Genomic DNA, 27,987 nt, shown 5'->3' with positions numbered 1-27,987 from the left:
CTGGATCCAGTGGGCATGAATCGGAGGACCTACTAGGAGAACAAGGTCACCCACCGCGCACGGAAGCCGAGCCGCAGGACCGAGCCGCGGGACCGAGCCGCGGAAGCCGAGCCGCGGGACTGAGCTGCGCAACCTGCAGGGTCTGCGTGCAAGTGCTCGAAGGGGAGTGCAACAGCGGGGAGACTTGGGACGTCCAGGGCTCCGAGTCCACACATCGGCGCTGGAAGGGGAGCAGACCTGCGTGGAGAGCGTGGGAGCCCACAGTTCGGGACACCAGCGGCAGACTCGACACACCAGCGCTGGAACGTGAGGTGAGCCGAACCTCAATAACCCGAGACACCGGCAGGCAAGCGGAGAGAGGAGACTAGAGGGAACGACCCCCGGGGGGGGGGAACTTCACCAAGTTAACTGGAAGAGAGAGAGAGGGAAAAAAAAAAAGGTGACTGGTACGGACACGGGTTTCTCTCTCTCCGCTCACCTCTCAAGGGCGAGCAAGACAAAGAGCAGGCGCCATCTTGGACATACGTCATAAGCAGAGCGACCTCAGGTCTGCACCGGCCCTGAGCCTAGCAGAAAAACCTGACTCTGGGCGGGGCGAATTAACAGGAGATTAGGACCTAGTAAATTTGTGGTGCTACTGAACTGAGACTGTGAAAAAAGAGACGGTGGGGGAGAGAACTCACGGAATTCACGTGAGCACTCTCCAGAGACGCTACAATTCCGTAACTTTGGCAACCCAGTGGGAGACTGAAGGAGAATTTGAGCCCACTCCGAGGGCCGAACAGATTCCCTGTGTGGTCCTTGGGAAAGAGCTTCCGATCTCTGGCTCCTGTGGGTATATCATTTGCCTGCTAACTACCTCCAACTTCGTTCAGCTGTGCAGAATAACTTCCCTTTTGAATCAAAAAAAAGAGAGAGAGAGAGAGAGAGAGGTTTACCACGCCCAACCTGGGAGTGTCACCTTTGGCACACCAAACAGAGCTCTCAGGCCACACCCATCTCAAGCCCTAAGGCTCCATCAAAAACAGATAGTCCACTTAATCTAGAGTCATAGTATAACAAGAAAAAGCACCACAGTGAAGAAACCAAATATCTCCAATATGACAAATAACAAACGCAAAAACCAAGGTAATAAAAACAAGGAAGTCACCATGAAGCCCTCAAATGAAAAAGACACCCCAATTCAAGATTATGAGGATGATGACATAGAAGAAATGCAAGAAGCAGATCTCAAAAAATTGATAAGAACATTAAGAAGTTCTCAAAAACAAATTCTTGAACTACAGAAATCCTTAATGGACAAGATAGAAAATCTCTCTCGTGAAAATGAAATATTAAGGAGGAATCAAAATGAAACGAAACAACTAGTACAACAGGAAACTGGGATAGTGACTGAAGTGAAGAATTCAATAGATCAAATGAAAAACACAATAGAGAGCCTTACAAACAGAATGGGAGAAGCAGAAGAGAGAATATCAGACTTAGAAGACAGAGAACAGGAAAGGATACAGTCAGACCAAAGAAAAGACGAGGAAATTAGAAATCTAAAACATATTGTCGGGAATCTTCAGGATACTATTAAAAAACCCAACATTCGGGTTCTAGGAGTTCCTGAAGGCATGGAGAGGGAGAAAGGATTAGAAGGCCTTTTTAGTGAGATATTAGCAGAAAACTTCCCAGGTTTGGAGAAGGACAGAGAAATCCTAGTACAGGAAGCTCACAGAACCCCTAATAAACACGACCAAAAGAGATCCTCACCACGACACGTTGTAATTAAACTCTCCACAGTGAAACATAAAGAAAAGATCCTAAAATGTGCAAGAGAGAAACGTCAGATTACTCTCAGAGGATCTCCAATCAGACTCACAGCTGACTTCTCATCAGAAACTCTACAAGCTAGGAGGGAATGGCGAGATATAGCCCAGGTACTAAGAGAGAAAAACTGCCAGCCCAGAATATTATATCCTGCAAAGCTATCATTTGTGAATGACGGTGAAATAAAGACTTTTCATAACAAACAGAAATTGAAAGAATTTGTCGCCACTCGTCCAGCCCTGCAAAAGATGCTTAAAGATGTGTTACACACAGAAACAAAGAAACACGGTCATCAATATGAAAGAAGGTAAAGGAAGGAAACCAAGGAAGGAAAGCTCACAGCAAAAGATCACAGGGAATTCAAAGCATATATTAGAACTTATCTTTGGCAAATGGCAGGGCAAAGTTACCACTTATCATTAGTCACATTGAACGTGAATGGCCTGAACTGTCCAGTTAAAAGACACCGTTTGGCTGATTGGGTTAAGGAACAAAACCCATCTATTTGCTGCTTACAAGAAACACATCTTTCCAACAAAGATCCATACAGACTGAAAGTGAAAGGCTGGAAAAAGATATACCATGCCAACAGAAATGAAAAAAGAGCAGGCGTAGTGATCTTAATATCAGACACCATAAACTTTACCACAAAAACCATTAAGAGAGACAAAGAGGGACACTACATAATGATTAAGGGATCAATTCAACAGGAAGATATAACAATTATCAATGTATATGCACCTAACTACAGGGCACCGGTTTATCTAAAAGATTTGTTAACGGACTTAAAGGGAGACTTAGACCCCAATACAATAGTACTGGGGGACTTCAATACTCCACTCTCAGAAATAGACAGATCAATAGGACAGAAGATCAACAAGGATACAGCAGATTTAAACGACACTATAGCCCAAATGGATCTAACAGATATATACAGAACTTTCAATCCTACAGCTAAAGATTTTACATTCTTCTCAGCAGTACATGGAACCTTCTCTAGGATTGACCACATACTAGGCCATAAAGCAAGTCTCAGCAAATTCAAAAGAATTAGAATCATACCATGCAGCTTCTCAGACCACAAAGGAATGAAGTTGGAAATGAACAACTCAGGAATGCCTAGAGCATATGCAAAAACATGGAGATTGAACAACATGCTCCTGAATGAACAATGGGTCATAGAAGAAATCAAAAGAGAAATCAAAAACTTTCTGGAAGTAAATGAGGATAACAGCACAACATACCAAAACTTATGGGACGCAGCAAAAGCAGTGTTAAGAGGAAAGTTTATATCAATAGGTGCCTACATCAAGAAATTGGAAAGGCACCAAATAGATGAGCTTTCTATTCACCTCAAGGATCTAGAAAACCTACAGCAAACCAGACCCAAATCTAGTAGGAGAAGAGAAATAATTAAAATCAGAGAAGAAATCAACAGGATTGAATCAAGAAAAACATTCCAAAAAATCAGCCAAACGAGGAGCTGGTTTTTTGAAAAAATAAACAAAATTGACACCCCATTGGCCCAACTAACTAAAAAAAGAAGAGAAAAGACCCAAATCAATAAAATCAGAGATGAAAAAGGAAATGTAACAACAGACACCACAGAAATAAAAAGAATCATCAGAAATTACTACAAGGACTTGTATGCCAGCAAACAGGGAAACCTATCAGAAATGGATAGATTCCTGGACACATGCAACCTACCTAAATTGAACCAGGAAGACATCAAAAACCTAAACAGACCCATAACTGAGACAGAAATTGAAACAGTAATAAAGGCCCTCCCAACAAAGAAAAGCCCAGGACCAGATGGATTCACTGCTGAATTCTACCAGACATTTAAAGAAGAACTAATCCCATTTCTTCTCAAACTATTCAGAACAATCGAAGAAGAGGGAATCCTCCCAAATTCTTTCTATGAAGCCAGCATCACCTTAATTCCTAAGCCGGAAAAAGATGCAGCACTGAAAGAGAATTACAGACCAATATCCCTGATGAACATAGATGCAAAAATCCTCAATAAAATTCTCGCCAATAGAATGCACCAACACATCAGAAAGATCATCCACCCAGACCAAGTGGGATTTATCCCTGGTATGCAGGGATGGTTTAATGTGCGCAAGACAATCAATGTGATACACCACATTAACAGACTGCAGAAGAAAAACCATATGATTATCTCAATAGATGCCGAGAAAGCATTTGATAAAATACAACACCCATTCATGATGAAAACTCTAAGCAAACTGGGTTTGGAAGGAACATTCCTCAATACAATCAAAGCAATCTATGAGAAACCCACAGCCAACATCCTATTGAATGGGGAAAAGTTGGAAGCATTTCCACTGAGATCTGGTACCAGACAGGGATGCCCACTCTCACCACTGCTATTCAATATAGTTCTGGAGGTTCTAGCCAGAGCTATTAGGCAAGAAAAAGAAATTAAAGGGATACAAATTGGGAAGGAAGAACTCAAACTATCCCTCTTTGCAGATGACATGATTCTTTATTTAGGGGACCCAAAGAACTCTACTAAGAGACTATTGGAACTCATAGAAGAGTTTGGCAAAGTAGCAGGGTATAAAATCAATGCACAAAAATCAACAGCCTTTGTATACACAGACAATGCCATGGCTGAGGAAGAACTTCTAAGATCAATCCCATTCACAATAGCTACAAAAACAATCAAATACCTTGGAATAAACTTAACCAAGGACGTTAAAGATCTCTACGATGAAAATTACAAAACCTTAAAGAAAGAAATAGAAGAGGATACCAAGAAATGGAAAAATCTTCCATGCTCATGGATTGGAAGAATCAATATCATCAAAATGTCCATTCTCCCAAAAGCAATTTATAAATTCAATGCAATACCAATCAAGATACTGAAGACCTTCTTCTCAGATCTGGAAAAATTGGTGCTGAAATTTATATGGAGGCACAAGAGACCTCGAATAGCTAAAGCAATCTTGTACAACAAAAACAAAGCTGGAGGCATCACAATACCAGATTTCAGGACATATTACAGGGCAGTTGTAATCAAAACAGCATGGTACTGGTACAGAAACAGATGGATAGACCAATGGAACAGAATTGAAATACCAGAAATCAACCCAAACATCTACAGCCAACTTATATTTGATCAAGGATCTAAAACTAATTCCTGGAGCAAGGACAGTCTATTCAATAAATGGTGCTGGGAAAATTGGATTTCCACGTGCAGAATCATGAAGCAAGACCCCTACCTTACACCTTACACAAAAATCCACTCAACATGCATGAAAGACCTAAATCTACGACCTGACACCATCAAGTTACTAGAGAACATTGGAGAAACCCTTCAAGATATTGGCACAGGCAAAGAGTTTCTGGAAAAGACCCGGGAGGCACAGGCAGTCAAAGCCAAAATTAACTATTGGGATTGCATCAAATTGAGAAGTTTCTGTACTGCAAAAGAAACAGTCAGGAGAGTGAAGAGACAACCGTCAGAATGGGAAAAAATATTTGCAAACTATGCAACAGATAAAGGGTTAATAACCAGAATCTACAAAGAGATCAAGAAACTCCACAAAAACAAAACCAACAACCCAATTAAGAGATGGGCCAAGGACCTCAATAGACATTTTTCAAAAGAGGAAATCCAAATGGCCAACAGGCACATGAAAAAATGTTCAAGGTCATTAGCAATCAGGGAAATGCAAATCAAAACCACAATGAGGTTTCACCTCACCCCGGTTAGAATGGCTCACATTCAGAAATCTACCAACAACAGATGCTGGCGAGGATGTGGGGAAAAAGGGACACTAACCCACTGTTGGTGGGAATGCAAACTGGTCAAGCCACTATGGAAGTCAGTCTGGAGATCCCTCAGAAACCTGAATATAGCCCTACTGTTCGACCCAGCCATCCCACTCCTTGGAATTTACCCAAAGGAATTTAAATTGGCAAACAAAAAAGCGGTCTGCACCCTAATGTTTATTGCAGCTCAATTCACAATAGCTAAGACCTGGAACCAACCTAAATGCCCATCAACGGTAGACTGGATAAAGAAATTATGGGATATGTACTCTTTAGAATACTATACCGCAGTAAGAAACAACAAAATCCAGTCATTTGCAACAAAATGGAGGAATCTGGAACACATCATGCTGAGTGAAATAAGCCAGTCCCAAAGGGACAAATACCATATGTTCTCCCTGATCGGTGACAACTGACTGAACACCAAAAAGGAAACCTGTTGAAGTGAAATGGACACTATGGGAAATGGTGACTTGATCAGCATAGCCCTGACTGTTAATGAACAACTTAATACATTATCCCTCTTAGTAGTTTTTTTGTCTGTTCTACTTAATATGACTGGTTTAATTCTGTAATTAATACACAGTTATTCTTAAGTGTTGAAATTTAACTGAAATGTGATCCCTGTTAAACATAAGAGTAGGAATAAGAGAGGGAAGAGATATATAATTTGGGACATGCTCAAGCTGACTTGCTCCAAATGGTAGAGTTAGAAACATACCAGGGGACTCCAATTTAATCCCATCAAGGTGGCATGTACCAATGCCATCTCACTAGTCCAAGTGATCAGTTTCAGTTCACAATTGATCATAATGAAAGGACTAAGAGTCAAAGGGAGCACATAAGCAAGTCTAGTACCTGCTAACACTAACCGATAGAATAAATAAAGGGGAGAGTGATCCAACATGGGAAGTGAGATACTCAGCAGACTCATAGAATGGCAGATGTCCTAAATAGCACTCTGGCCTCAGAATCAGCCCTAAAGCCATTGGGATCTGGCTGAAAAGCCCATGAGAGTATTTCAGGCATGGAAAGCCAAGACACTCTGGCAAAAGATCTCTGTGAGTGAGATATCAGTGGAAAGAACAGGTCTTCAAAGAAGGAGGTACCTTTCTCTGAAGGGAGGAGAGAACCTCCACTTTGACTATGACCTTGTCTAAACAAGATAAGAGTCGGAGAACTCAAAAGGCTTCCATAGCCTTGGAAACTCATGACTGGAGCATAGGGAGATTACTGATGCCATAGACAGGAGTGTCAATTGGTAAAGTCAACAACAGGAGTCACTGTGCACTTACTCCTCATGTAGGATCTCTGTCCTTAATGTGCTGTGCATGGAGATTTAATGCTATAATGAGTACTCAAACAATATATTTCACTTTGTGTTTCTATGGGGGTGCAAACTGTTGAAATCTTTACTTAATGCATACTAAACTGATCCTCTGTAAAAAAAAAAAAAAAAAAAAAAAAAAAGAAAGAAAGAAAAGAAACTATCAACTCCCAACTTGACTCTCACTGGGATTAAACATGACAATAGGTCTGATCTGATTTCATCATCATTAAAAAAAAATCATCTATTATTTTTCACTTTATGTTTCTGTGTGGGAGCAAACTGTTGAAATCCTTACTTAATGTATACTAAGCTGATCTTCTGTATATTAAGATAATCGAAAATGAATCTTGATGTGAATGGAAGGGGAGAGGGAGTGGGAAAGGGGAGGGTTGTGGGTGGGAGGGACGTTATTGGGGGGGAAGCCATAGTAATCCATCATTCGTACTTTGGAAACTTATATTCATTAAATAAAAGTTAAAAAAAAAAACACACACACACAAAAAAAATCTATGGTAAATGGAATTAAAAACTTTATTTTAGTGCAAAAGCAAATGGAAATTGGCACTTCTATTTTCATAATCATTTGCCATGAACTTTTTGACAATTGTTGCACATTGCTGTGTAGCAAGTTGTCACCAATAAATTTTATGCTGAAATTGTCTGCAAAAACAAAAAAAAAAAAAAAAGAAAGAAATTATCAATTCCCAACTTGACTGTCACTGGGATTAAACATGACAATAGGTCTGATCTGATTTCATCATCATTTAAAAAATCATCTATTATTTTTCACTTTATGTTTCTGTGTGGGAGCAAACTGTTGAAATCTTTACTTAATGTATGCTAAACTGATCTTCAGTATATAAAGATAATCGAAAATGAATCTTGATGTGAATGGAAGGGGAGAGGGAGTGGGAAAGGGGAGGGTTGTGGGTGGGAGGGACGTTATTGGGGGGGAAGCCATTGTAATCCATAAGTCATACTTTGGAAATTTATATTCATTAAATAAAAGTTAAAAAAAATGTACACACACAAAAAAAAAGAAAGAAAAAGAGTACTTAAAACTCATGTCCACTCTCACTGTATTCTAAACTTTTCACTCTAGTTCTAAATTAAAATTGCATCAAAATTTATTTTCAGGCTCCATAAATACTCAGAATGTAAGTCTACTGCCTGGATGGGAACATCAGTTGTGGCTGCCCTACATTGCAGTGGGTGAAACATGGGGAGATTTGGAAAGTACATGGAAGGAGACTTAAAAGTATGAGTTTACTTTGGTATAGTTTTTTGGCAAAAAAGACATTTTTTAATATATGGAAAGTGTAAGCTAAAAATGCATTTTATGAATTCCAAATTGTTACTGCACCAAAATAAAATCATATATTTAATTTAATTTTATGAACCCTTAAAATATTTTTATATTTGTTTATTTGAAAGAGCAACAAAGAGTCGGGTAAAGCATCTTCTCTTTCTCGGCAGAATTTTTAAAGAGGGATGTGGTAACCTTGAGCAGAAAGACCCAAGGCGGCCTGGGCCATAAGCTGCAGGAACGACGTCGGGGGAAAAAGCGAGGCACCAACAACAGCTGTGCAGCAGTATCGGCGGCGGCCAGAGAGAAATGGAGCACCGTGGGCAGAAGAAGAAAGGCGCGGGCCTGGTGAGGAAGAGGATTCGTCCGTGTCACACCGCAGAGCGCCCCAGCGAGAAAGATGAGAAGAGGCAGAGAAGGAAAAGACCAGAGAGAAAAAAGGGAAACGCGACCACGAGGGGAGGCCGAGTATGGTCATCATCTGCCTCCCACTAGAATTAGTATGAAAATGGAGGAGAAGCAGAGGTGGGACTTATCCTCAGCACTCTGCAGTTGTATGTGACATCCCAAATGGTGTGTTAATCTGTTGCACGTCAAGTCAGCTACTCTTCTAGTGGTTTGTAGAACGTGCATACTTTGATATTACCATGTCTCTGATATCCCAGATGTGACTTATTACCCACACAGGACCTACTTTCCCCTGTCCAGCAAAGAATATCATGAATGAGTACCTTGAAAAGAAAGGTTAGCAAAGACAAAACAAGTCTTGAAACGTGATGATTAATAAGGAAACTAATTTCAGAGGATTAAAACAAAAAGATTTTTCTATGCAGGGTCAAATATTTGGTAAAATTTTTATTTAGTAGATAGAAATAGTGTGAAAGCAGATGATTCCATTAAATAATAGTAAAAAAAATAGTGTTCAGCAATGTGATGATTTCTAGGATGGGAAAATTTGCTTTCAAACCCCAAGCATGAAGCAATCAATTTCATGAGACTTTGATATAAAAACTGAGTAAGAATTTTAAAGAAAATAGTGTGCTCTAGTTTAAAGACCACATTGAAGGAAATATTTCTTACTATCATTTTTCCACTGTGCTAAGGGCATTTCCATTAATTTGAGATGAAGTATCATGACCAGGAGAGAAGCAATAAAAAGATGGCTTGTGTCTGTCATGAAAATGACTTGTAACAAGGTACTCTTTGGAGCCAAAGTGCCACAAGGCCCACTGAGTCTTTGAAGGCATTATTTTATTAATAAACCATGAGCCCCTGCCTGAATTTTTAGTTTATTTCCCATGAAGGAAAACCTGAGGAGGCTGGGGCCATATTAGAATATGTGGAGGGTGGTATCAAGATCATTATTTCAAAGTGGTTTTTCTATGTCAGTAAATAGATCCCTCAAGGGACTAAATATGTATATGGCCAATACACATAACCACAATTCTTTTTTTTTTAAAGTAAGAAGTATCCAAGATCCAAAATTCCCAAGAAAAGTGAAGTCTTCATCCTGAGGAGAAATTTGGTGGGATGCCTTTAAGAGAAAAGCTGAAATCAGCTAAGATGTGTTAAAGAGGAGCAGGTTTTCTGTAAGGTTCATTGATGCTGGTGGGGCCTAGGAAGAAGTAACTCACAAAAGTCATAAGCACATGCACTTGTTTCCGAGCAGAGATCTACAATGAGGAAGCTCCACTGGGAGGAGAATCCAATGTGAATGTTGGCAAAACTAAAATCAAGGTAAAGAGAGAGTTCTAACCTATGATGAAAAAATAGCAGAAAGGAAAGCTTCCAGAAAATAGAGAAGAGCCATGTTTTAGTACAATTCATAAGCTCATACGAAACTAAAATATGATGCCAGAAGATTCTTCCCTGCCTGTCTCCTAACAACCTACACAGAAGCCTCCCCATAAAACAGCATAGAGCCATTGTGCTCTAACATGAACATGGAATAGGCACAGTTGCAATTCACACACAGAGCAACAGAGAATAAAAAAGCAAAGTGAAGACACATGAAAGACATTATTACTAAACAACAACAAAAATATATATAGCATTAAAATGATCTGACATAAATAAAAGATTGAAAAAGAACAAATTTGTCATAATCAGAACAATTCAAGTATGAATAATTAGATTACTATGTAAATACCCAAAAGAAAAAGAATTAGAATTCAGTAAAAATGAATTAGAGAAGAAAAAATTAAATTAAATTAAATAGGTAATACAAGAGTGGTACATAAAGGAAGGTAATATAAGAATGAACATAAATCAAACAGATTTGAGAGGAAACTAAGCATGTACAGAGTTAGACAAGATTATTCAGCAATGGTGACAACACAGAAGCAAGCTGAAGCAATGGAACAGAATACATGCTGAAAATCTAGAAATAAAATACACTGTAAATGCAAAATATGCTTGTACAGTGTAATGTGTTTAATAAAATCACCCCATAACATTAAAAACTTATACTAGCCACTGATGAGGAAAATGCATGGGAACGAGGGTTTTCATATTATCTGAAACTACAGAAAGAAAAATTTGAAAACATAAAGCATCTCTCACACAGATGTGCTAAATGAGAATCTTTTTTAAAATTCCACTCGATGGCTGGCGCCGTGGCTCACTAGGCTAATCCTCCGCCTAGCAGCGCCGGCACACCGGGTTCTAGTCCCGGTCAGGCGCCGGATTCTGTCCCGGTTGCCGCTCTTCCAGGCCAGCCCTCTGCTGTGGCCAGGGAGTGCAGTGGAGGATGGCTCAGGTGCTTGGGCCCTGCACCCTATGGGAGACCAGGAAAAGCACCTGGCTCCTGGCTCCTGCCATTGGATCAGCGCGGTGCGCCGGCCACAGCGTGCTGGCCGTGGCGGCCATTGGAGGGTGAACCAACGGCAAAAGGAACACCTTTCTCTCTGTCTCTCTCTCTCACTGTCCACTCTGCCTGTCAAAAAAAAAAAAAAAAAAAAGAAAGAAAGAAAGAAAATGGAGTGGAAAAAGAAATTCTACTCGAAAAAGGCATTTACAAATTTTATTCTTTTTTCTGTAAAATAATAGCCATGTCTTTAATGTGGTTTAAAGGACACAAATATACTAACACACTTATGAAGTATGATGAATTTTAAATGGAAAGACAGAACAAGAGAGAAATCTCTCTTACATCTGCTGATTGACTACCCAAATGGCCACAATGGCTAGCATTTCTCGAGGTCAAAGCCAGGATTATGGAACTCCATCCAGGTCTCCCACATGGGTGGCAGGAGCTCAAACATATGGGCCATCTTCTACCTTTCTGGGAACATTACTAGGGAGTTGTATTGGAAACAGATGATCTAGAACTCAAACTGACACTCAGATATGGGATACCTGCATTGCGAGCAGTGGCTTAGCACCAACCCCAGATTTTTTTTTTTTTTTTTTGGACAGGCAGAGTTGGGAGAGAGAGAGAAAGAGAGACAGAGAGAAAGGTCTTCCTTTTCCATTGGTTCACCCCCCAAATGGCCACTACGGCCAGCACGCTGTGCCAATCCAAAGCCAGTAGCCAGGTGCTTCCTCCTGGTCTTCCATGTGGATGCAGGGCCCAAGCACTTGGGCCATCCTTTACTACCTTCCTGGGCCACAGCAAAGACCTGGACTGGAAGTGGAACAACCGGGACAGAATCTGGCACCCCAACTGGGAATAGAACCAGGGTACTGGCAACGCAGGTGGGGGATTAGCCAAGTGAGCCGTGGCGCTGGCCCAACCCCAGATTATTTTGATGTTACATCTGGTCATTCAGTGTATCTTCCAGCTATGAAATTCTACAACAGAAAAATATTTATCTTTATCCAGAGCCAAACACTTATAGCACATTATTAGAAAATTGGTTATCATAATGATTAAAACTTCTGTGCCCTGAAAGCCACTCTAGAAATAATGGTATTTAGGTACAAGACCTTATTATGTTAATTTAGGTGTAAATTTTATTCAATGACTTTCCATTTAATGACCACTGGTGCTGAAGTAATAATCTAGGCTAAATAACTAATTCTTCTGGAAACTTGGGATTTTCAACTGTATTTAAGGTATGCAAGTTTCATGTTTTTCATATATACAGATTATGGAACATAGTTTAACTTGATTAACACAGTAAGGTTGTCCATTATTCATGAGGCCATTTCCATGGTTTAAATCCCCAAATACAAGCCTCCTCTCTCCCATTCACAATCTTTCTGGTTTTCAATTGTCACTCTTATCCATAGTTTTCAGGAAAAATAAATGACAAAAACAGTAGGCAGCATGAATACTTTTAAAAAATATGAAGTCATTTAGGAAAAGTAGTTTATAAGGCAAAAACTCTAAACTTGATAGGATAATAAATTTTTATTCTATAAAAACAGTTAACCATAAGACAAATTGTCAGTAAGACAGGATGCTTGAAATGTAAATGGCCACAAAATATTGTTTGTAATGGTCAAATTTGTCTCTATGAAGTTGATTGTAATGATTACGATTATAATGGAGAATATCACAAAATCAACACATGTGAGATAAGTCAAGACTTTAAAATAATTATTTCTATATTAATAGAATACATTTTATATTCAATAAAACAAAACATAGAAACATTTTTATGGAGGTCCATAAAGAAAATGATACTCATGGATTCCAGTTAAGAAAACACAACATCAAAGCACTGGCATTGTGGCACAATGGGTTAAGCTGCTATCTGTGATGCTGGTATCCTATATGAGAACTGGTTTGGGTGCCTACTCCCTCACTTCTAATCCTAACCTCTTCTCTTCTTCCCTTCCTTCCCTCCCCTCCCCTCTCTTCTCCAAGCTTTGCTTCTTTGCTCTGCTCTTCTCTCTCTCTCTCAGCTCTGCTTTACAAATAAAATACAACCATAACAAAAAGAAAGGAAAAGCAACATCAAACAAATGTAAAACATTTGTGGCCTTTTAAAAGTATTTACTTATTTATTTGAAAGTCAGAGAGAGAGAGAGAGAGAGAGAGAGAGAGAGAGATATGATTATGTAATTGTTCACTCCCCAAAAGATTGCAATAGGTGAGGCTGAGCCAGGCTGAACCAAGAGCCAGGAATAGAAACTTCCTCTAGGTCTCCCATATAGTTGCAGGGGCTCAAGGACACAGGCCATTCTCTGCCACTTTCCTAGGTGCATAATCAGGGAGCTGTACAGGATTGAATGGGCATCCATATGGGATTCCAGCAATGTAGATAGTGACTTAACCCACTGTACCAAGCTCTGGCCCTTAATTATTTTAGAGGCATGGTTGTGGGAATAGAGAGAGACAGAGATAGAGAGAGATGGAGAGAATCTTGCATTCTCTCACCCCCAAAAAGCTCTACATATGTCAGACGATACTTATCTCTCTTGTTTGTGCCTGCTTGTTATTTTTCTACAGTGATTAGTCTGGCTGTGCGTTCCTAATTGTTATGTTACTAGTTGAACACTAGATTAAATAATAAAAAGCACTGGTTGGAGCTATCCAGCAACTCTCTCCAAATGAAGATGGCTGTGCCTCAGCTCATCATTTGAAACTCCACAGCCACCAGCTGTCAGAGGCCAGTCCTCTTTGAAGTTGGCAGAAAAATCTCTCAACATCACACAGCTCCAGAGAATCACTATACACTTCCCCTTACAGAGCTCCTATCCATCTGGTCAGAGGCACAGACAGCCTTAAAGACAGGTGGATGACAGGAGCTAGACACCTGGAAGGGTGACTTAGCCAATAGAAGTGTCAGAGGGAGAGCTAAATAGAAAAAGTCCACGTCTCACCTCCCTGGTCCACAAAGAGGCAGCTTCTCACCCAATTGGCATTGGGTGGCCACCAGTTAAATTGCCACACTCACAGGATTCATCTGTCTGGTGCATTCATTGCAGGCCCATTGCCCAATACTGGGGTCAGTGCTGACTGCCCAAAGACCCATGATCCAAACACAGACACACCAAGTGTACATGCTCACTCACCCCCACAGGGTCATATTAAGGAATGGGAGAAATTTACACAGTCTCAGTGTGGGGGAGGCTGAATCCGGAGAGGCCTAGAGGAACTTCCTGAGCCTGCCTCAAATTTGAAAATCTGTCTTTAAGTTTCAAATCCCTGGTAGCAAACACCCCAGCCCCAGGGCGCTTCTGCTTAAGGATCATTAAGGTGGTATAATAGGAGTGGCTAAGACCCTTGTGCATCTCAACACCCCACCACTTGCCCGCATCTGCTCATCTGCTCTGTACCATTTGCTCTGTAACTCAGCTATATATACACCTCCCTTTTACAATAAAGTGAGACCCTGCTTCGACTGGGCTCCACACCATGCCTGATTGTCCCCCGGGTTTGGGTTTGGGGAAGGCTGAGTGGTGGGTGGCGTACTTCCCCTCCTCGGTCAAGGTAAGCTGTGGGGAGCCTGCCTAATTCTCCAGCGGTGGCGAGGAACAGTCACCGCAGTCTCAGCACACAATAGGCAGCACTAAGGGATCAACTGTCATCAGTCTCAGCAGAAGATAGGAGATCAGGGCTACACACATGGGGATGGCTGTCCCACATCAGCAGGGCATAAAAAGTGCTATTCCCACATATCTGGATCCAGAATCCTCCCGCTCTGCTGATGGTGCCTTCTGCCTAGAGAATGAACACCAGTTCAGTCAGACCCTGGACACACTGGTGGCTTCTAACTGCTACAGAACATGGAGGGAGAGGTGGTAGACAACAGTGACATGATGGAGCTCTGCCAGCCCTGTTACAGTTAAGTTCCCCCTGTCAAGAGTATCCAGGGTCGGCATCCTCAAACCCTCACTACTCACAAATAATCTAAAACTGCTATTGCTGGATACTCTGATTTTTCCAAGCCATGATTGAAGAAGACATGTCTGTACCAAGTGTGCTATAGACCCAGATGAGCCACGGTTGTCATCTATTGAACAAGGTACCAAGTCCCCATGAGCCTCCTCCTCCTACCAGTCATTTTCCACCAGCACAATTTTGTAACAACTTTTAAGCCTTCTCATTTTGTGTTAAAGTTAGTATAATGAATCCCCACTCAAATCTCATGTAAATTGCCAAGTGCCTCGTACTGTGTCAAACACTGCAATGGCCAGAACATGAGAGTACCAGACATGACAAGCCTCAGCACTAAAGATACACAATGGGCCCCTGCTCTGATCCTCCCTGCTACTATAGGTGCAGGGCAACAGAGTTCTGGTACTTGGAGAGGGGTGTAGCAGGCTAAGTGCCACCTGCCTTGGATCATAATTCTGGTCTCAGTTAACATAGACCTTGCTTGCCACTTCCAGAAACTGAGTAGCATTCATGCCTGCAAAGCCCTTGAGTTTCTGGAGCTTTTGATGAATGTCAGGGGCACTTTGAGCACAAAAGTGCTGCTGACCTTCTGTTCATTTTCTGGGGCTTCAGGGTTGAAAGGGGAACAAATCTGAATGCCTCAACTAGCCACTCATAAAAATCTCCTGGTGCCTCATTACTCTTCTGGATGACAGTTATAATTTTGGCTGTGTGGTGAGCTTTCTGGATGCCACCCAGAGACCCCTCAAGAGTATCTCTCAGTAGTGGTCTAGGAGGATTATTTCTTCTGGCTGGTAAACTTTCCAGTATGGAGCCTGGCTAGGAACAACCTGGGGGACCTATGTGTCAGGATGGAATGTCCAAGCTGGGTACTGTTTTTGAGTCCATTTGTGGGCCTTGAGAATTCTCCATCTCTCTTCAGTATTGAACAGGGTCGGGGGTGTTGGCGACAGTCCCTCTATGTTAGATGATGGGTTTGGAAAATGGTCTCAAATAAAATTAAAGTGCCTGCAGTTACTCCAAGGAAGAGGGTATATGATGTTTTCAATTTAAAAGGTTGGTAGTGTTGAATGCCTGATTGTAGATCATGACAGCTGCTGGCTGAACATTGCCATCTGCTTCAATGACAGGGGGTGCCCTTGTCTTTCTCAATGGTATCTGTAGGGCTAGTAGAAGGTTGTTCTGTGATGCCCAGAGACATTGATTTACTGGAAGTTGGGAGACATGGAGCCATAGGAGGTAGAATTGCTTCGGACAGATCCGGGGGTGGCTAGGTGTCCACAAGCCCTGCTAGTGGAGCATGGATACTGAAATTGGTAAGAGTGTGGCAGGACTTTGTCCTCCATTGTTTTGCCCTGGAAAATCTTTGGTGAGGGTTTTCCTAGAGTCAGAGTGAGAATGTTTTGGATCCCAGACCAAAAGAAGCCATGGACAGCCATGATTTGATCTAGGGAAATTGATATGGGTATCTGAGATGTTCTGTAAGGACTCTTCAGACTATTTGATCTATGGCAACATGTTTCATTCCCTCTGAGGGCCAGCCAATACTGAAAGTGGGCCACTCAAACCAACACAAGGTTCTAAGTGTAGCACAGATTGGTTTGATTCCATAATCCTCACTAAACCTGTTTTAAAATGTTTTAACATGTCTAACACAGAAAGGGATCCATCCATTATGCAACCACACTATGATTGTAGACACAGGATAAACAAGGGAGTTGTGCCTCCAATAAAGGTCAGCCAGATGCCTATTTGAGCACATTCCTTATTGGAATTTAGGTGATAATTCACTGTAGCAATGTCAGAATGTGACTCCAACTACCCTTGACCATATGAGGATCACCAGAGAACTTCAGTTTCAGGCCCACTCATAACTCATAGCTTCTACTGGGGACAACAGATTCAAACTGCCAATGCATGCAAAAGCAGCCATACATTCAAACACCTTTCAGAGTGTAAAACATTCCCTCCCTCTAAAGGTGAGTCCCATCTTGAAACCTAAAATAAATATTTCTTGGAGAGTCTGCCATCCACCCATAGGGTCAGGCATGTCTTAGACTCTGGTGACAGGTGATTCTTATCTCATTTGGTGTTTCCAGGTCCAAATGCCCCAAGTCTCTGTGAGTCTGAATGAGCAGCAGTGGTCAGGGTGACAGCAAGCTTTTGCATAGGGAGGAATCTCTCCAAAAGTATTGGAAATGGTGTCTAGTCATCTGTCCTGCAGTGGTCACCTCTGATCTATTTGTCCCCTGTACAAATGGCACAATGGGCCAGCTCATTCAACTTCCTGGTCAGGAAACCAAATGTTACAGAAAAGAGACCAAATAAAATGAAGTCACACATGAGATATTCGGGAAAAAAGACACAGAACTTATTACACGTGCAAACTTGACTGGAATCCTGTCCCAAGTGAACCCTGATTCCCAGCTCTACTTTGTTTTTACATCATAAAATCAGGAAATTGCAGTAATAGGGTTATTCCTTGAGACACCTAAGCATATGTAGATAACCATCTCTAGCACATAGCTTAGCTGTCTGCAAAAGCAATCTCTTGTGGGAATTGCTGACATGTATTATTGAACAGTAAAACAAAACAAAAAAAAATCTCTAAAAAGCCGCTGAGCAGTCTTTGGCCACATCCTGTCTGAGACGATAGTGGTGGGTAATGGGAGCTCCAACCCTATAACAGGAATCATACCCTATTAATGCTAACATATAGGAGTCTTGCAGAAAAAAAGAGAAACCTCTGATTGCAATTAACCTTACCAGGGTACAGCCAAAACAAAGCCTCTAGCAAGATCAGTGTTTGAGAAAGGCAGCAACTTTTACCTCGCATTGACATGAGTTCTCCCATATATACTGAATAAGAGGATGTGTTGTGCTGGTCTCCTCCACTGATAATAGTCTGAGGGGGTGTAGGTACTGGAGGTAGATTCATATAACCTAGTGGGAAAAAAAGTAAAGGAGTATATAGGTCAGAATTTTGAAAGGGATGTGATCCACCAGTTGTAGAATATGAACTGTCAATGGTGTGTCCTAGGAATATGATAAGGTATCATGTTTTGTGTCCCCATGAAGAACCCTGCTTCTCCATGAGTGATGCAGACAGTGGGTGTGGAGGTAGTGGCTAGATCTCATGGGGCAGACTAGGAACAAAGCCTACATTGGACCAAGGATTGTTTCCAGTTATGGTCCATGCTATCTCCACATTTTTGTGATGATTCCATCTCTCAGCAGTGTGTAACTAGTTAATTTGAGGCCTCACTGAGCAGGAGGGGAGATCCAACAGGCTCAGAGAGGCAGTCCAGGGTCATGAATTAGAAAGTGATGGAGCTGAGTGACATGAGTGACTTTATTGGCACTTGTGATTATAGCCAGGGTTACATGGTAAACCCACGCTAACTCATTTCAAAGTCTTCAACATAAGCACATATGTAAATTTTTTCAAACATAATATTCATAGTTTCCATGATAAAAACACATATTTAGGTGAGAGCTTAGCAATATTGTGGAAATTGAGTTCTGAGTGAAGAAAATACAGAGGCACATGAGGACTTTCTTTGGAGAGTGGGCCAGAGAAGATGAAAGTGATTTTCATGCCCTGCTGGCTGTTGCTCCAGGAGAAGATCCCACCTCCTCTTTACCCAAACTTATAGGTGATTAGAAAGCACAGGGTACCACCTCCATGTTCTGGGTAAGGAGAAATATTTCCTGGAGAAGGGGTTATCTGACTGTCAGGTAGATGGATATAGGAGCATAGGGTGGGTAAAGTGTGGCTTCCAGATCGTGAACTTAAACTATCTAACTTACCCTATATCAACATCACTCGTTTGCACTACAATAATGTTGGGCAAAAATCATGGACAGACATCAAAACTAATGTACAACAAATAAATTTATAATTGATTAAGACGGCATTTCAAAAAACTGTTGAAATAACTGTTGTATCAACTGCTGCAAGTGTTGAATATTTGTCAGCAAACTTTATACATGAAAACACAGTTCATTTGTCTGGTTCCATTCATAATAATGGGAAACTAAAAAATGAAGGTAGTATAAGAGAAAGAATCTCTCAAGAATGGTTAACCAGTCTTCATGGCAATTCATCACACTTGCTGAGGTGTGATTCCAAAAAAACAATTCCTCCAGACACTTCACAGTTTCAGAGACTTTTCTGTAAAGTAAGCAAATAAGCAAAACACCCCAAGCCAAGAGTATGAAGATGATGAGATAGAAGAAATGCAAGATACGGATTTCAAAAAATTTATGATAAGAACATTTAGAAGTTTTCAAAAGCAAATCCTTGAACTACAGAAATCCTTAATGGACAAGATTGAAAATCTCTCTCGTGAAAACGAAATTTTAAGGAAGAGTCAAAATGAAACTCAGAAACTAGTAGAACAGGAAAGTGTTATAGTGAAGAGAAATCAAAATGAAATGAAGAGCTCAATAGATCAAATGACAAACACATTAGAAAGCCTTAAAAACAGAATGGGTGAAGCAGAAGAGAGAATATCGGACTTAGAAGATAGAGCACAGGAAAACATACAGTCAAACCAAAGAAAAGAAGAGGAAATTAGAAACCTAAAAAATATTGTTGGGAATCTACAGGATACTATTAAAAAAACCAACATTCGAGTTCTAGGAGTTCCTGAAGGCATGGAGAGAGAGAAAGGATTGGAAGGCCTTTTTAGTGAGATACTAGCAGAGAACTTTCCAGGTTTGGAGAAGGACAGAGATATCCTAGTACAGGAAGCTCATAGAACCCCCAATAAACATGACCAAAAGAGATCCTCACCACGACACGTGGTAATTAAACTTACCACAGTGAAACATAAAGAAAAGATCCTAAAATGTGCAAGAGAGAAACGTCAGATTACTCTCAGAGGATCTCCAATCAGACTCACAGCTGACTTCTCATCAGAAACCCTACAAGCTAGGAGGGAATGGCGAGACATAGCACAGGTGCTAAGAGAGAAAAATTGCCAGCCCAGAATATTATATCCTGCCAAGCTCTCATTTGTGAATGAAGGTGAAATAAAGACCTTTCATAGCAAACAGAAATTGAAAGACTTTGTGGCCACTCGTCCGGCCCTGCAAAAGATACTTAAAGATGTGCTACACTCAGAAACACAGAAACACGGTCATCAATATGAAAGAAGGGAAAGGAAGAACACCTACCAGTAAAAGAGCATGGGAAGCTCAAAGCATATACTAGAAAATATTTCCGGGAAAATGGCAGGGCAAAGTCACTACGTATCAATAGTCACATTGAACATTAATGGTCTGAATTCTTCAGTTAAAAGACACCGTTTAGCTGACTGGCTCACAGAACACAACCCAACTATTTGTTGCCTACAAGAAACACATCTCTCTAACAAAGAGGCATGCAGACTGAAAGTGAAAGGTTGGAAAAAGATATTCCATGCCAACAGAAACCAAAAAAAAGCAGGTGTAGCCATATTAATATCAGACAAAATAAACTTTAATACAAAAACTGTTAAGAGAGACAAAGAGGGACACTATATAATGATTAAGGGTTCAATTCAACAGGAAGATGTAACTATTATAAATGTATATGCACCTAATTACAGGGCACCGGTCTATTTAAAAGATATGTTAAGGGACTTAAAGGGAGATTTAGATTCCAATACAATAGTACTGGGGGACTTCAATACTCCACTCTCAGAAATAGACAGATCATCCGGACAGAAGATCAACAAGGAAACAGCAGATTTAATTGACACTATTGCCCAAATGGATCTAACAGATATCTACAGAACTTTCAACCCTACATCTACAGACTTCACATTCTTCTCAGCAGCGCATGGAACCTTCTCTAGGATTGACCACATACTAGGCCATAAAGCAAGTCTCAGCAAATTTAAAAGAATTAGAATCATACCATGCAGCTTCTCAGACCACAGCGGGATGAAGCTGGAAATTAGCAACTCAGGAAACCCCAGAAAGTATGCAAACACATGGAGACTGAACAACATGCTCCTGAATGAACACTGGGTCATTCAAGAAATCAAAAGAGAAATCAAAAACTTTCTGGAAGTAAATGAAGACAACAACACAACATATCAAAACTTATGGGATACAGCAAAAGCAGTATTGAGAGGCAAATTTATAGCAATAGGTGCCTATACCAAGAAATTGGAAAGGTACCAAATAAATGAGCTTTCAGCGCACCTCAAGGACCTAGAAAAACTGCAGCAACCCAGACCCAAATCTAGTAGGAGAAGAGAAATCATTAAAACCAGAGAAGAAATTAACAGGATTGAATCCAAAAAAACACTACAAAAAATCAGCCAAGGGAGAAGCTGGTTTTTTGAAAAAAATAAACAAAATTGACACCCCATTGGCCCAACTAACTAAAAAAAGAAGAGAAAAGACCCAAATCAATAAAATCAGAGATGAAAAAGGAAACGTAACAACAGACACCACAGAAATAAAAAGAATCATCAGAAATTACTACAAGGACCTGTATGCCAGCAAACAGGAAAACCTATCAGAAATGGATAGATTCCTGGACACATGCAATCTACCAAAATTGAACCATGAAGATATCAAAAACCTAAATAGACCCATAACTGAAACAGAAATTGAAACAGTAATAAAGGCCCTCCCAACAAAGAAAATCCCAGGACCAGATGGATTCACTGCTGAATTCTACCAGACATTTAAAGAAGAACTAATCCCATTTCTTCTCAAACTATTCAGAACAATCGAAAAAGAGGGAATCCTCCCAAATTCTTTCTATGAAGCCAGCATCACCTTAATCCCTAAGCCAGAGAAAGATGCAGCACTGAAAGAAAATTACAGACCAATATCCCTGATGAACATAGACACAAAAATCCTCAATAAAATTCTGGCCAATAGAATACAACAACACATCAGGAAAATCATCCACCCAGACCAAGTGGGATTCATCCCTGGTATGCAGGGATGGTTCAACATTCGCAAATCAATCAATGTGATTCACCACATTAACAGACTGCAGAAGAAAAACCATATGATTATCTCAATTGATGCAGAGAAAGCATTTGATAAAATTCAACACCCTTTCATGATGAAAACTCTAAGCAAATTGGGTATAGAAGGAACATTCCTCAATAATATCAAAGCAATTTATGAAAAACCCACAGCCAGCATCCTATTGAATGGGGAAAAGTTGGAAGCATTTCCACTGAAATCTGGCACCAGGCAGGGATGCCCACTCTCACCACTGCTATTTAACATAGTTCTGGAAGTTTTAGCCAGAGCCATCAGACAAGAAAAAGAAATCAAAGGAATACAAATCAAGAAGGAAGAAGTCAAACTATCCCTCTTTGCAGACGATATGATTCTGTACTTAGAGGATCCAAAGAACTCTACTAAGAGACTATTGGAACTCATAGAGGAGTTTGGCAAAGTGGCAGGATATAAAATCAATGCACAAAAATCAACAGCCTTTGTATACACAAGCAATGCCATGACTGAGAAAGAGCTGCTAAGATCAATCCCATTCACAATAGCTACAAAAACAATCAAATACCTTGGAATAAACTTAACCAAGGACGTTAAAGATCTCTACGATGAAAATTACAAAACCTTAAAGAAAGAAATAGAAGAGGATACCAAAAAATGGAAAACTCTTCCATGTTCATGGATTGGAAGAATCAACATCATCAAAATGTCCATTCTCCCAAAAGCAATTTATAGATTCAATGCAATTCCAATCAGGATACCAAAGACATTCTTCTCAGATCTAGAAAAAAATGATGCTGAAATTCATATGGAAGCAAAAGAGACCTCGAATAGCTAAAGCAATCTTGTACAACAAAAGCAAAGCCGGAGGCATCACAATACCCTATTTCAGGACATACTACAGGGCAGTTGTAATCAAAACAGCATGGTACTGTGTTGCTCCCCCTCTTCACGGAGGAACGACACTAGACACTGCGTTGTTCTTTTGTCTACTCGGCCCTTCCCGGGTTTGCTGCTGGTTCTTCCCGGGTTGGCTACCGTCCTTCCACCTCCGTGGAAGGGCGGTTCCCCCTGCCACTTTCCCCACTTCCGTGGGGGAGCGGCACACCGCCGGCCAGCTCTCTCGGGGGCTGCTCAGATGTTATTCGGATGTTCCCCTTAGATGTTCCTCGTGCATATTGTCTCTCTCCTCCTTTATAGTCCTCTTCCACCAATCCCAACTCTGCTACCCACACGCCGAGTATGCTGCTCTCCTCCAATCAGGAGCAAGATCAGCTCCTGCAGGTTACTGGTCGAACTGGAGGAGCTGTGTAAAAGTTGTTTACTCCTCTCCCAGCGCCATATTGTGGGAGAGCAGATGCATAGAATAAGTCTTAATTCCTGTAACTTAGTCTAGTCCGAGTTGTTCCCCAAAGTACCAGTACAGAAACAGATGGATAGACCAATGGAATAGAATTGAAACACCAGAAAGCAATCCAAACACCTACAGCCAACTTATATTTGATCAAGGATCTAAAACCAATCCCTGGAGCAAGGACAGTCTATCAATAAATGGCGCTGGGAAAACTGGATTTCCACGTGCAGAAGCATGAAGCAAGACCCCTACCTTACACCTTACACAAAAATCCACTCAACATGGATTAAAGACCTAAATCTACGACCTGACACCATCAAGTTATTAGAGAACATTGGAGAAACCCTTCAAGATATTGGCACAGGCAAAGAGTTTCTGGAAAAGACCCGGGAGGCACAGGCAGTCAAAGCCAAAATCAACTATTGGGATTGCATCAAATTGAGAAGTTTCTGTACTGCAAAAGAAACAGGAGAGTGAAGAGACAACCGACAGAATGGGAAAAATATTTGCAAACTATGCAACAGATAAAGGGTTAATAACCAGAATCTACAAAGAGATCAAGAAACTCCACAAAAGCAAAACAAACAACCTACTTAAGAGATGGGCCAAGGACCTCAATAGGTATCTTTCAAAAGAGGAAATCCAAATGGCGAACAGGCACATGAAAAAATGTTCAAGGTCACTAGCAATCAGGGAAATGCAAATCAAAAGCACAATGAGGTTTCACCTCACCCCGGTTAGAATGGCTCACATACAGAAATCTACCAACAACAGATGCTGGCGAGGATGTGGGGAAAAAGGGACACTAACCCACTGTTGGTGGGAATGCAAACTGGTGAAGCCACTATGGAAGTCCGTCTGGAGATTCCTCAGAAACCTGAATATAACCCTACCGTTCGACCCAGCCATCCCACTCCTTGGAATTTACCCAAAGGAATTTAAGTTGGCAAACAAAAAAGCGGTCTGCACCCTAATGTTTATTGCAGCACAATTCACAATAGCCAAGACCTGGAACCAACCTAAATGCCCATCAACGGTAGACTGGATAAAGAAATTATGGGATATGTACTCTTTAGAATACTATACCGCAGTAAGAAACAACAAAATCCAGTCATTTGCAACAAAATGGAGGAATCTGGAACACATCATGCTGAGTGAAGTAAGCCAGTCCCAAAGGGACAAATACCATATGTTCTCCCTGATTGGTGACAACTGACTGAACACCAAAAAGGAAACCTGTTGAAGTGAAATGGACACTATGAGAAACGGTGACTTGATCAGCATAGCCCTGACTGCTAATGGACAACTTAATACATTATCCCTCTTAGTAGTTTTTTTGTCTGCTCTACTTAATATGACTGGTTTAATTCTGTAATTAATACACAGTTATTCTTAAGTGTTGAAATTTAATGAAATGTGATCCCTGTTAAACATAAGAGTGGGAATAAGAGAGGGAAGAGATGTACAATTTGGGACATGCTCAGGCTGACTTGTCCCAAATGGTAGAGTTAGAAACATACCAGGGGACTCCAATTCAATCCCATCAAGGTGGCATGTACCAATGCCATCTCACTAGTCCAGGTGATCAATTTCAGTTCACAATTGACCATAATGAAAGGACTAAGAGTCAAAGGAAGAAATAAACAAGTCTAGTGCCCGCTAATACTAACCGATAGAATAAATAAAGGGGAGAGTGATCCAACATGGGAAGCGAGATACACAGCAGACTCATAGAATGGCAGATGTCCTAAACAACACTCTGGTCTCAGAATCAGCCCTAAAGGCATTCGGATCAGGCTGAAAAGCCCATGAGAGTATTTCAGGCATGGAAAGCCAAGACACTCTGGCAAAAAAAAAAAAAAAAAAAACAAACCCTAAATGAAAGATCTCTGTGAGTGAGATCCCAGTGGAAAGAACAGGTCTTCAAAGAAGGAGAAGGAGGTACCTTTCTCTGAAGGGAGGAGAGAACCTCCACTTTGACTATGACCTTGTCTAAACAAGATAAGAGTCGGAGAACTCAAAAGGCTTCCATAGCCTTGGAAACTCATGACTGGTGCATAGGGAGATTACTGATGCCATAAACAGGAGTGTCAATTTGTAAAGTCAACAACAGGAGTCACTGTGCACTTACTCATCATGTAGGATCTCTGTCCTTAACGTGCTGTACATTGAGATTTAATGCTATAACGAGTACTCAAACAGTATATTTCACTTTGTGTTTCTATAGGGGTGCAAACTGTTGAAATCTTTACTTAATGTATACTAAACTGACCTTCTGTAAAAAAAAGAAGAAATTATCAATTTCCAACTTGACTCTCACTGGGATTAAACATGACAATAGGTCTGATCTGATTTCATCATCATTTAAAAAATCATCTATTATTTTTCACTTTATGTTTCTGTGTGGGAGCAAACTGTTGAAATCTTTACTTAATGTATGCTAAACTGATCTTCTGTATATAAAGAGAATCAAAAATGAATGCTCATGTGAATGGAAGGGGAGAGGGAGTGGGAAAGGGGAGGGTTGTGGGTGGGAGGGACGGTATGGGGGGGAAGCCATTGTAATCCATAAGCTGTACTTTGGAAATTTATATTCATTAAATAAAAGTTAAAAAAAAAGAAATATGATAGCCAAATTGAGGAGAGAGTGCTTAGAAGAAACCAAAGGCTACCAGCATCTTGATCTCAGACTTCTGGCCTCGAGATCTGTGAGAAAAGCAGTGTCTATGCTTTACGTTACTTTATTATAGGAACTTTAGCAAAAATAATACAGGGAGTATACCCTCATATGTGTTCTTCCAATTATCTTCAAATGTGTTCTTCAGATTATCAAGTGATATGTAAACGCAAAGTAATGTTGATGACATTGAAAAAACTGTTATATTAAAATATGCTGGGCTTCATGAGAATATTTTAGGCATGGAAAGCCAAGACACTCTGGAAAAAAAAAGAAGACCTAAATGAAAGATCCCAGTGGAAAGAATGGGGCCATCAAAGAAGGAGGTACCTTTCTCTGAAGGGAGGAATGAACTTCCAGTTTGACTATGACCCTGTTGGAATAAGATCGAAGTCGGCGAACTCAAAAGGCTTCCATAGACTCGGCAACTCATGACTAGAGCCTAGGGAGATTACTGACGCCATAAACAAGAATGTCAAATGGTTAAGTCTTTACTTAATATATACTAAATTGATCTTCTGTATATAAAGATAATTGAAAATGAATCTTGATGTGAATGGAATGTTAGAGGGAGCGGGAGATGGGAGGGGTGTGAGTGGGAGGGAAATTATGGTGGGGAAAGCCATTGTAATCCATAAACTGTACTTTGGAAACTTATATTTACTAAATAAAAGTTAAAAAATATGATGGGCTTATTTTTATTATTGAGACTAATAAGAATTATTTAATTTGAGACTGTATTACGTAAAAACATTATCTAAGCCTCACATTGTGTACCATGTTGTAAATACTGTAAGTAAGCCAACATAGAAACCTGCAGCTGTCTGGAATCCTCATCCAGTCTCCGGGAAGCCCAGCAAGTACAAAAGTCTCTATTTGTGATTTCTCCCTGTTTATATCCAACACTCACATTCAAATCAACATCCCCCTCCCCCAGTTATAAAATGTGACCAGCATGGGGGGAGTTTCTGTGACCCTACTGCCTAGTACTGTGCCAGTGCTCAGCTGGTGCTCAGTGAACAGTAGCAGCCACCGCCTTTTCCCATCAGTGTGATCATCACTGCTGTCACCACTTTGGTGGCTCTTCTTTTTTTTTTTTTTTTTTAAAGATTATTTATTTGACAAAGTCACAGACAGAGCGAGGGAAAGAAAGAGAGCTCTTCCATCCTCTGGCTCATTCCCCAAATGGCCGTAAAGGCTGGAGTTGGGCCAGTCCAAAGCCAGGAGTGAGCAGTCAGGAGCTTTTTCTGGGTCTCTCACATGGGTGCACAGGCCCAGGCACTTGGACCATCTTCTACTGCTTTCTCAGGCCATAGCAGAGAGCTGGATTGGAAGAGGGGCAGCCGGGACTAGAACCTGCACCCATATGGGATGCCAGCACCGCAGGTGGAGGCTTAGCCTACTATGCCACAGCACCGGCCCGGTTGTTCTTTTTCTCTATCCCTGTGCCCTACAGCAGGTCCCAGAGGCTTTGGAGTCTAACAGCCCTGGGTTAAAATCCTAACTCTTCTCCTGGCTTCAGACTGGCACAGCTCCAGGCATTGAGGCCAATTGGGGAGTGATGGGAAGACCCTCTCCCTCTCCCTCTCCCTCTCCCCCTCCCCCTCCCCCTCCCCCTCCCTCTCCTCCTCTCCCTCTCCCTCTCCCTCTCCCTCTCCCCCTCCCTCTCCTCCTCTCCCTCTCCCTCTCCCTCTCCCTCTCCCTCTCCCTCTCCCTCCCTCTGCTCTTTCTGTGTAACTCTGACTTTCAAATAAACAAATCTTTAAAAAACATCCTAACACTTTTGGATGTGTGACTTTGGGCAGGTCACCTCCATGCCTTGAGCCGTGTTTCTTTATCTGTAAAATAATAAAGGCATTTGCTCCCATGGATTGCTGGGATACGTGATACAAGAATGTAAAATGCCAGACATAGAGCCTGGCACAAATTAGGAAAATCCCGA

The 27,987-nt window shown here is 41.0% G+C and overlaps 1 protein-coding gene across 1 annotated transcript in view; it reads right to left on the bottom strand.

The window, feature by feature from the left end:
* LOC127488824 (dynein regulatory complex subunit 3-like) overlaps window positions 1–27,630 on the bottom strand; it is a 77,123-nt gene extending 49,493 nt beyond the window's left edge. The window contains exons 1-2 of the mRNA XM_070061684.1: window positions 26,376–27,630; window positions 17,872–17,985 (exon numbers count right to left, since the gene is read on the bottom strand). Coding sequence (XP_069917785.1) covers window positions 17,872–17,985; window positions 26,376–26,478 — 217 coding nt within the window. The 5' untranslated portion in view covers window positions 26,479–27,630. The remainder of the gene's footprint in view (window positions 1–17,871; window positions 17,986–26,375) is intronic.
* Between the last annotated feature and the right edge of the window lie 357 nt (window positions 27,631–27,987).

The sequence above is a fragment of the Oryctolagus cuniculus genome, chromosome 17, assembly GCF_964237555.1.
Source record: "Oryctolagus cuniculus chromosome 17, mOryCun1.1, whole genome shotgun sequence".
NCBI classification, from domain to species: Eukaryota; Metazoa; Chordata; class Mammalia; order Lagomorpha; family Leporidae; genus Oryctolagus; species Oryctolagus cuniculus.
Note: the sequence above shows the minus strand (reverse complement) of the source record. Positions and strands in the feature narration are given on the sequence as shown.